Raw genomic sequence first — 10,902 nt, 5'->3', positions numbered from 1 at the left:
TATCCTAGAATTTCACACAATTTTCAAACACTCGAATGGAATAAACGGATGCTTATTAAATATAATGGTCATTAGAACAGAGATGCCCTTGTTACCTCATTTGACTGACCAACCGACAGTCCAACCGAGCATTTGACACAACCACTTACCACACACACACACACACACAGATAATTGCTCTATCATCGTGGTGTCAAATGAAAAAACTTTTCCCCAGCGTATAACTACATACATACATAAATAAGATACAAATGCAAATGAAATATAATGATTTTCTTCGCCTGGTCGCGGGTGTTGTGATTTCGTGCAAAAATCGCACAAATTGCTTGGTTCAAACCATAGACTTTGTAGCTTTGGTATGTTGCTCGTTATTACCAGCCATCGTTTCAGCTGCGTAATAGCAACTGACTGCCGGTGTCAGCAACAGTCGCTTAGAACTTTATCACTGTATATATGAATGAGTTTGAATGAAATTGTAAAATGTGGCGTAGTGTGCAGGAATCAGGGTGTGGGAATATGTGTGTGTGTGTGTGGAGAATTGTGAATGGAAAAGGCTGGCTGGTATTGCTTCACCGGATATCCGCGCGCACATGTCACACACCCAACTATTGGTGTTGTTAAGCGCGCAAGTCCTTGGCTCGCATTACGAAATTGTACTCTGCAATTGTACGAGTGGAGTAACGGTGGTCTTGTATAAATTCTCTTGAGAGCGGTGTTTCAACTCGCAAGAGAATTGTTCAGTGTGTTGCTCTTAAATTGCATTTTTAATTGGAACAGTGTAGCAGTTTACTATCGATTGTGTTAAAAGTTTGCATTTACTTTAATATTGAAAGTAGAAGAATCGTCATCGGTACTACTAGATTCATCACAACTAAGATTCGTCATAACTAACTCGCCCCGACAAGCATGTATTTCGTGCCGAATATTCGGCGGTTCAGCCGACAGCGTTGTCGAATATTCGGTATTCGGTATTCGGCCAATTAACTATTCGTGTCATCTCTAATTGAAAGCGCTATTGAGGTATTTTGTTGTAATTCCGTCAGAGGTAGCCAATTTTTATAGATTTAAGTTATAGTGCACAGCACTTAGATACGACAACGGATCGCAAGCGAGTAGAGCTGCTGTTTCCATACAGGTGCGACAAGAATCGATTCGACGCTGGCAAGAACAGTGGAGCAACAGCATCGTAGGAAAGTGGACAAGGGAACTAATCCCCGAACTGAAACCAAGGTTGAAGCAACCACACGGAGAGGTAGACTTTTACCAGATCCAGTTTCTAACCGGACACGCCTCCGCAGATACCTACACAGAATGCGCAAGACTGATAAACCGTGCTGCCTGTACTGTGGGGAAATAGACAAAGTACGCCACAACTCCTTCGATTGCGCGCACTTCTCCGATCAGCGAGAAAGGGTAGAAGAGGCACTTCGCGACCTAACCCCGGACAGTGTCATCAATAAAATGACTTGCCGAAGAGGCAGATGGGATATGGTCAGCACATATATCAGGCATATACTTATCTGTAAACAAGAAGACAGATGCCTAGCCCATTAGCGTGAGAGTAGACATAGATCTCACGTAGTGCGCACCCGTACCCGAAGTAATGCTAAACGCAGTTCCAGGTACAGGGCTTTGCGCGGGCCGTGGGAGGTTAGGTTTTTGGTGCGTAGCTCTTCATGGAAGAAGAGAGACCTACACTCGGAGAGTCTCGCAGTGAGGCTTAAATATCTCGATTAGTGCATAAAGCATTTCCTTCTGCCACGAAAAAAAAAAAAAAAAAAAAACAAGTAAAGGTGTCTAAGTTCGGGTGTTACCGAACATTATATACTCAGCGCGATCTTCTATTGTACATTTCATTTCAGATAAATTACTTTTCTACATAAAACGTGGCACCGCCCGTTTAAAAAAATGTTGCCACATTTCCTCTTACAATAAAACTTGATAAGTAAACTATCATTGATTAAAAACAATTTTTTGCTAAGTTATAGCTTATATTCTAGTCTACATCCCTTTTAAACTTGTTTTATATCTAAGTTGCCGTGGTCTTTAACCGATCCCGTCCATTTTTTCTAGAAATTTTTGCCTCCTGCTATAGGGAAAATCTGTGTACCCAATTTTATTACGATCCGGTTAACTTTTCTTTGAGTTATGGCTCCCGAAACATAGAAAATGGCTTAGTCATAAAAGGGGCGGTGCCACGCCCATTTTTTTAAATATGAAGGTTTTCCTATTTATTGTTATAAATCCACTTGGGAAATGAAATACCATTGACATAAACTCTTTTTTGCAAAGATAAAGCCTATTTTTATTCGGCCGCGACCTTTTCAACATTCCTTATAGTAAAGGCAACCTCTCTGCCGAATTTTGAAACGATTTTTAATTTATGGTTAATAATATTTGTAAAATTGATTTTATCACAAGTGGGCGGTGCCACACCCATTTAAACAAATTTTTTTCAAGAGTCTCAGTATCAGTCCACATATCAAATTTCAACATTCTAGGTGTATTATTTACTAAATAATCGGGTTTTTTGTGTTTTCCAAAATGTTATATATATAAAAAGTGGGCGTGGTTATCATCGATTTTGATCATTTTCAATACCAATTAATTCTGGGTCCAGATAAGCTCGTGTACCAAATTTGGTGAAGATATCTCAATATTTACTCAAGTTATCGTGTTAACGGGCGGACGGACAAACGGAGATGGCTCAATCAAATTTTTTTTCGATACTGATGATTTTGATATAGGGAAGTCTATATCTATCTCGATTCATTTATACCTGTACAAGCAACCGTTATCCAATCAAAGTTAATATACTCTGTGTGCAAAGCACGCTCTAAAAATCAAGTCATCATAATGATATTTATTCAAAAACCCACCGCTTGATTTATAACCAAGGCTTCTTTCCCATTACTTCGTAACGAAGACCAATACATGGCTACTTCCTGAAAGTTCTACATCCAATATACTTTGGCAGTCAATAAAAACCCCCCAACCACCTGGCATTGAGGCAGTGTACTGACCCTAACATACCGACCGTCTCAAATTGAAATGGTTTCATAAAAATACGTTAGAACAGTTTTCTTATTACCATCGCTAGTCGGCGGTGGCTTGCAAAGCCTTCCGAGTCTAATTCTGCAATGCAAAGCTCCGCCGCCAAAGTTCATAAAATAGGGCTACTAATATGTAGGACAAGTTAGTAAGCAGCAGAGCAAAGTTTGTAGGTAGGAAACAGCATTAAGTTACTTCTCTACCTTACTTCCAGCAGGAACTACCAGCAATTAGTCGATTTTCGCAGTATAACGCTTACAATAAAATTGTTGCTTATTTTTAGGCGCATATACTTTTTTTTATTATTTTTAGTTTTTTTTTATTAATACGCGGATTTTATTATGAATATAAAAATATAAAATAGGACTAAGCATTTTGCCCAATTGTGTAGTTAATGCCCTCGTTCTTGCTGCTAATTGTGTACCACTTGTGACGTCATTACTGACACATATGACTAAAATGGTGCAATGAGATCCACACACACACACACACACGCACCATTCTATGCTCATATACACAAATACCCTCTAAGCAAAAAGAGAAGTTTCAAAGTAGTCAACAGATAATTGACAGGGTATTGCGCCATACGCCGCCTAAAAGTATGCCGCAGATAATGGAAAAATATTTATATGCAGTGTGCAGGCAAAAGTAGCTGCTGTAACACTAACCCTTTGGTATTTAAAATAACAATACACAGTAACAAAAATACGGTTTACGAAGCTATGAAGGCGTTAGCCACAGCAACAGTTACAGCAACAGTTACAGCAACAGTTTGACATTAAACGCATTATTACCATGCTGCCGCACACACACAAATACGTGAAATCGTCTCATCTTGCATACCCGATACCTTGTTACGCTCATTATCCGACATAAATGAGCATAACAGCTCCGATTACACTCCCGCGTGTAGCTTAACTTCAACGAAGCTCAATAGCATGTAGGTTAGATGCTTGATTGCACAGCTCGACAGCTCGATAGCTGCCTGGTTTTAACGATTATTGTTAAAGGCATTGAGAGCGCGAGTGTCAAAGTATTCTGACATTGCATATAAATAGGCGACTAAGATAGTCATAGCTGTCAGTAATACTGAAGCCGACGCAGCGAACGCATTCGCAACGAAATAAAACGGAAAAAACGAACGGATACCAACGGACAAACGACCAGACATAGACACCAAAATTAAAAAAAGCAGAACAAAAGAAATAAATATAACAACATACAGAAAATATATATTGCAGTAATAAAATTTGAAAATCGCAGCAGCGCGCAAATTAACAGTAAGACGTGCGCAACTTACTTATATGGATAGTATTGAAAAGAATTTAATTAAGGTATAATTTCCGGTGTTTAGTGTGTTTAAAAAACAGATTTGTGCATGTATTAGTGCTGTAGTTGAAAAAAGTTTAAGAGTTTGATTGTTTATTTTAAACATTTTTATTTTGAACTTAAGTGATTAACAGCTGTGTGCGCCTAAGACGCGGCAATCAAGGGAAATCTTTGACAAATAAGCATCTCTTTTCGACAGCGCCTATAGCTATGCTACGCTTTTGGTTATTGCTCTTCATGACTTTGAACGCGGTAAGTTACATTTAAGAAAATCTTTTTTTACAAATCAATGTTAAAAAACTTAACAAATGTGATGAGATAAATACAATAAATAATTTTTATTGCAAAATAGTTTGATTTTGCATAAAAACAACCTAACCAAATCAACCTCAATCAAACAGCCCTGTTTTTAAAAAATTTCGAATATGTTAACTCCAGTATTTTCAAAAAAATTTTGTGCTTCGGTCGTTATGAACTATTTGCTTTTATAAATAAAAGCAATTTGAGCTGATATTTACCAATTTAAACAAATTTTTTGATAAAAAGTTAAAAAAAATAGGAAATTTTAGAAACAAAGACATAAGTTTTGTCTCTATAAATTAAAATTTGAGATTATGAAATGAGTTTGCTAAAGAATATCTTGAAAAAAAAAAAAAACTTGCAAAAAAAAAACAATTTCATATAAACATTTTAAAAGTCAAGCTCATTGATACCATGATATGAAATACGTTATGGACTTTTCCAAATAAACTTGAAATAAAAAATACTTCTTTGAAAATTTTTTGAATTTAAAATTTCGAACTACATAAATATTGAAGAAATATTTTGTAAAAAGACAACTTTTTGCTTCACAATTCTGAAAAATTACCAAATTTGACAGTTTTTATAAATTTAAAATTTTCTACAACATTAAGCAAATACAACTTTCTTATGCAACTCAGCCGGACAGCTGAGTAAAAACCATAACCATGGATGAATAATTATCAACATGTTTTTTTTTTTAAGCTAAAACTTTTTGTCTTAAAGTATTTATATAATCTCTTTTTGAAAATCGTATCCTTGTCATAAAATATTTGAAAAATGAAAATATTAACAAAAAAAATTTTTTTTTTAATTTCAAATTTTCAATTAATTATTTTAATCAGCGTGTTTTGCACACAGGGTATATTAACTTTGATTGGTTGGTTGTACAGGTATAAAGGAATCGAATTAGACATAGACTTCCATATATGAAAATCATCAGTGTAGAAAAAAAATTTGATTGAGCCATCTCCGTCCGTCCGCCTGGACAACGGTAACTTGAGTAAATATTGAGTTATCTTCACCAAATTTGGTACACGAGCTTATCTGGATCCATAATAGATTGATATTGAATATGAGCGAAATCGGATGATAACCACGCCCACTTTTTATATATATAACATTTTGGAAAACACAAAAAACCTGATTATTTAGTAAATAATATACCTAGAATGTTGAAATTTGACGTGTGGACTGATATTGAGACTCTTGATAAAAATTTGAAACAATTTCTTAAAATGGGAGTGGAGCCGCTCACTTGTGATAAAATCAATTTTACAAATACTATCAATCACAAATCAAAATTAGTTAAACCTATCGCAACAAAATTCGGCAGAGAGGTTGCCTTTACTATAAGGAGTGCTTTGAAGAAAAAGTTACGAAATCGGTTAAGCACCACGCCCACTTTTATATAAAAGATTTTTAAAAGGATCGTGGACGAATAAAATAAGCTATATCTTTGCAAAAAAGAGTTTTATATCAATGGTATTTCATTTCCCAAGTGGATTTATAACAATAAATAGGAAAAACTATAAATTTAAAAAAATGGGCGTGGCTCTGCCCCTTTTATGACTAAGCAATTTTCTATGTTGCGGGAGCCATAACTCGAAGAAAAATTAACAGATTGTAATAAAATTGGGTACACAGATTTTCCCTATAGCAGGAAATTTTCTAGAAAAAATGGACGAGATCTGTTAAAGACCACGCCCAATTTTATATAAAAGATTTTTAAAAGCGTCGTAGACGAAAATAATCAGCTATATTTTAGCAAAAAATAGTTTCGAATTAAAGATATTTCACTTAACAAGTTTTATTGTAAGAGGAAATGTGGAGAAATTTTTTTTTTTTTTAACGGGCGGTGCCACGTGTTATGTAGAAAAGTATTTTATCCGAAACGAAATGTACAATTGAAGCTCACGTTGAGTATATAATGTTCGGTTACACCCCAACTTAGTCATCTTTACTTGTTTGATATTATGGTTTTTAATTCAATATTAAAATAAGATTAATTAAATTTAGAAGGCCTTATTTTTATAAAAATTTTTTAAGAAGTTTTTTCAATTTCAATTTAACCTTTTATTCTTTTTTTATCTAAAACTTTTTGTCATAAATGAAAGTTAAGTTTAATATGAAGTTTTTCAAATTTTGCTAAAAACAAATTTCTAATATTTTTTTTTTAACTTCGAACCAACTTTTTAATCTGTTTAAATATAACTATTTCAAATGAATATTGTGCTATAACGCACAGTAGCTGTGCAGACAAATACGACTAAAATAGAAAAAAAAATTAAAAATGTATTATTTCAAATAAAACATTATTTTAATTAAATTTTTTTTTTGTTTCCAAAAAAAATTAAATATATTTTTTTTTATTGCACAGTAATTGTGCAGAAATTTATGACTAAAGTCAGTAAAGTTAAAAAGAAGAAAAAATTTAAAAAACATTTTTATTTAAATTATATTTTTTCATGAAAAAATTTGTTTTAAACTTTTATCTTTTTGTAGCCAAAACTTCTTGTCATTAAATGAACTGTGCAGACAATTAAGAATAAAAAAAAAAAAAATTGGTATTTCAAATAAAACATTTTTTCATTTTATAAATTTTGTTTGTTTGTTTTATTGCACAGTAATTGTACGCAAATTTTAGACGAAAGAAGTAAAATTAAAAAGTAAAAATATTTCAAATATGCTTAAAATTAAATTTTATAATTTTTTTGTGTTTGAGGAAAAATTTTGTTTTAGCCTTTTCATTAATTGTTTTTCTTTATCTGAAACTTATTGTCGTGGAATTAAAATCAGGCTTTGAATTTTTTTGTTGTGAAATAATTTTTAGAAATCTTTTTTTTTTTTTTAACTGAAATTTAAGGCAAAAATAGTATATAAAAAATTGTATTTTAAATAAAATGGTTTTTCACTTTATTTTCCAGTGAAAAATTATAAAAATTCTTAAGCAAACAGGGTTTAAAACATGTTTGTGTTATTGCAGTAATTTTGCAGAAATATAAGACAAAAAGAGTTAAATAAAAAAGAAAAATTCAAATAAATTTTTGTTTAAATTTTATTTTTTTATAAAAAGTGGAAAATTTTCTAAATTTTAAAAATTCGAAATTTTTTCTTCAACATTTTTTTTAATTGTCCAAAAATAAATTTCAAATATCAGCTTTTATTAAATTCGGAATTTTGCAAAAAAAAGTTTAGTAAAAAACAAGTGTGGAAGGCTAAGTTCGGGTGTAATCGAACTTTACATACTCAGCTGAGAGCTTTGGAGACAAATTAAGGGAAAATCACCATGTAGGAAAATTAACATAGGAATTAACCCTGGAATGTGTTTGTATAACACGGGTATCAAACGGAAGGTATTAAAGAGTATTTTAAAAGTGAGTGGGCCATAGTTCTATAGATGGACGCCTTTTCGAGATATCGCCATAAAGGTGGACTAGGGGTAACTCTAGAATGTGCTTGTACGATATGGGTATCAAATGAAAGATGTTAATGAGTATTTTAAAAGGAAGTGCGCCTTCGTTCTATAGGTGGACGCCTTTTACAGATATCGCCATAAAGGTGAACCAGGGGTGACTCTAGAATTTGTTTGTACGATATGGGTATCAAATTAAAGGCATTAATGAACGGTTTAAAAGGGAGTGGCCTTTAGTTGTATATGTGAAGGCGTTTTCGAGATATCGACCAAAATAAGGACCAGGGTGACCCAAAACATCATCTGTCGGGTACCGCTAATTTTTTTATATATATAAATAGCAGACCCGTCTGACGTTGTTCTGCCCTAAATTTGGTCCTTGCAGTATCGGGGGCTTTTCCCTCCACGCTAAGCGACATCCTTCAGGGCGCGCTAAGTAGACTGCACACCTGGGCAGCATCGTGTGGCCTCAACATCAACCCTAGCAAAACAAAACTGATACTGTTCAGTAACAGAACAAAAATACCAACTTTTCGACTACCCTCAATAGATGGAACGGAACTCTCGCTCTCTAGTAGAGTTAAGTACCTAGGCGTCGAAATATACAACAAGTTAAATTGGAAAACCAATATCGAAAAAAGAGAGAAGGCGTATATCGCATACTACTCGTGCAAGAGAATAGTCAGCAGAAATTGGGGGCTAAAGCCAAAACTTATGATGTGGCTCTAAACGGTGGTCAAAAAGCCCATCCTGGCGTACGGAGCCATAGCGTGGTGGCCTGCCCTGAACAAGCAATACAACACTAAAGAACTAGACAAAATACAAAGGACAGCATGCGCAGGGGTAACAGGTGCACTTAGATCGTGCCCGACGGATGTATTAAACGTTATACATAACCTGCTGCCACTGACCGTTCACATCAGATATACAGCGATCAGCACATCCATCAGACTAAGGGAGTCTAAAAGCTGGAAAGAAAAAGATTATGGCCACAGTGACATCCTAACAAGGCTCACCGATATGGATTCGACAACAGATTACCTCTAAAAAACACTGGTTTTCGACAGAAATTACAAGGTGCAGATACCCTCTAGAACGCATTGGTCGGGCGACAGAGTTGGCAGGTAGGAGGCCACCTCACTCTACACTTACGGGTCCAAAATGGACTTCGGCGTCGGTGCAGGTGTCTACTTCAACCAACTAAAAGTCGCAACCCCCCTCCGTCTTCCAAACATAGCCAGCATCTTCCAAGCAGAGCTGCAAGGAATAGAGAGGGTCTGCATTTTCCTTTTGCAGAACCGGAAAGCGTATGAAATAGCGAAGGAAGCAGCATCGTTAGACATCACGGAAGCAGTCACGGTGCATCGACCACACACATCAGTTAAAAGAGACATTCTCACCTATCTAAAGAAAATAGCAAATCCGCGATTGGTACTCTACGGACACCTGTAGAATCACCAAATTAATATGGCCAGACTACAACCAGAAAAGAACCGATGACCTACTAAATAGGTCTAGGAAGGAAATATGTAGAATCACGACTACTATTACAGGGCACTGGCGGTTTGGAACACACGCGAATAGAATGAGTATCCCCCAAAATGAGAGGTGTAGGAGCTGTAGGAAGGAGGGTGCCGAGGAATCGGTTACTCAGTTTCTCTGCGAGTGCCCAGCCCTCACGAATTTTCGGTCCCGAACTCTAGGCAGTTATGTGTTTCCGGACTTAAGGGCGGTGGTGGCCAACTGCCGAATCAAGGAAATCAATAGGTTTATTGATCTAACCAAGTGGTTTGTGTAAAATTGTACGCAGGGTACATCTATTCAAAACGTAATTGGTTCCAGGAGGAAATACATCAAAATGGCGCCTAGAGCGCTACTTGGCCCCGGCTCCATAGCCGGGCAGTACAGCAACCAACCAACCAACCAAGGATGCGTTAAAAGAATAAACTATTTTTTTCGCCTACCTTTAGGGACAAATACTTTAAAACTAGTTAAAGCGAATATGCATAAACGCGTTGTTCGCTTCAAAGCAAAATAGCGGAAAGGAGTTTCAATGTTATCTCATGCCGATGTTATAGATTTTATTTTAATCCAACTTTTGAGGGATTATTATAGCTTAAAATTGTATGCGCCTAAAAATATGCACCTTTTTCAGCAGCTGATTTTGATTTTTTCATAAAGGCGTAGCCTGTATTTTAGACATCAATAGGTAAATAAGTAGTATTCATGCTAACTTGTGTAAAAAGAATCTGATTTTTATTTCTTGAAAATTACCGAAAATTCGATCATGTTGAAAAATATGTGAGACTTAGTCATTCTTTCACATTTAAATAAAAAACGAAACCCTTGACTTGAAAGGGGTTTAGCAAACAAGTCGATAAGACTTACGGTGATTCAATGACAATCAAGCCGAAAGAAACCAGAGTAGCTATGCAGAAAGCGCACCGAATACACTAGATGTATGCCCAGCATCAAAATACACTAGCACAAACGTTCGGATGAGTACTTAGTGAATATAAAACGCTAGCAGAATGCTGCAGCTGTATGGAGGTTGATAAGGGGGCATCATCGAATCACTTGGCGCTTGAAAGACGAGCTTTAGCGAAAACTAAACTAAACTAAAATATTTCGGTTTCGACTCACGTCAACGACTTTCTAGGTAGCTATAGCTTATGCCACCATTATTTTATGTGGTATCACAACGGACCTTCATGCTGTTCAAGTGAGCTTCGCCTACCAAGGCAGCTACTACCTAACCTAACCTAGGCTAGCAGTGGCGCGTTAACCAACAACAGCTGGTCTAAATG

General features: G+C 35.5%; 1 protein-coding gene across 2 annotated transcripts in view; it reads left to right on the top strand.

Moving 5' to 3' along the window:
- The first annotated feature begins 4,121 nt into the window (after nucleotides 1-4,121).
- The window catches only part of Nplp1 (Neuropeptide-like precursor 1), a 123,120-nt gene continuing 116,339 nt past the window's right edge, over nucleotides 4,122-10,902 (top strand). Inside the window, exons 1-2 of one of the 2 annotated variants that reach the window (XM_067771385.1) lie at nucleotides 4,122-4,385; nucleotides 4,505-4,632. In XM_067771385.1, coding sequence (XP_067627486.1) covers nucleotides 4,591-4,632 — 42 coding nt within the window. In that variant the 5' untranslated portion in view covers nucleotides 4,122-4,385; nucleotides 4,505-4,590. Of the gene's footprint in view, nucleotides 4,633-10,902 lie in introns of both variants that reach the window. The other variant, XM_067771384.1, reaches the window with a different exon arrangement.

The sequence above is a fragment of the Eurosta solidaginis genome, chromosome 3 (assembly GCF_040869045.1).
Source record: "Eurosta solidaginis isolate ZX-2024a chromosome 3, ASM4086904v1, whole genome shotgun sequence".
NCBI classification, from domain to species: Eukaryota; Metazoa; Arthropoda; class Insecta; order Diptera; family Tephritidae; genus Eurosta; species Eurosta solidaginis.
This window is presented reverse-complemented; position numbering and strand designations above follow the sequence as displayed.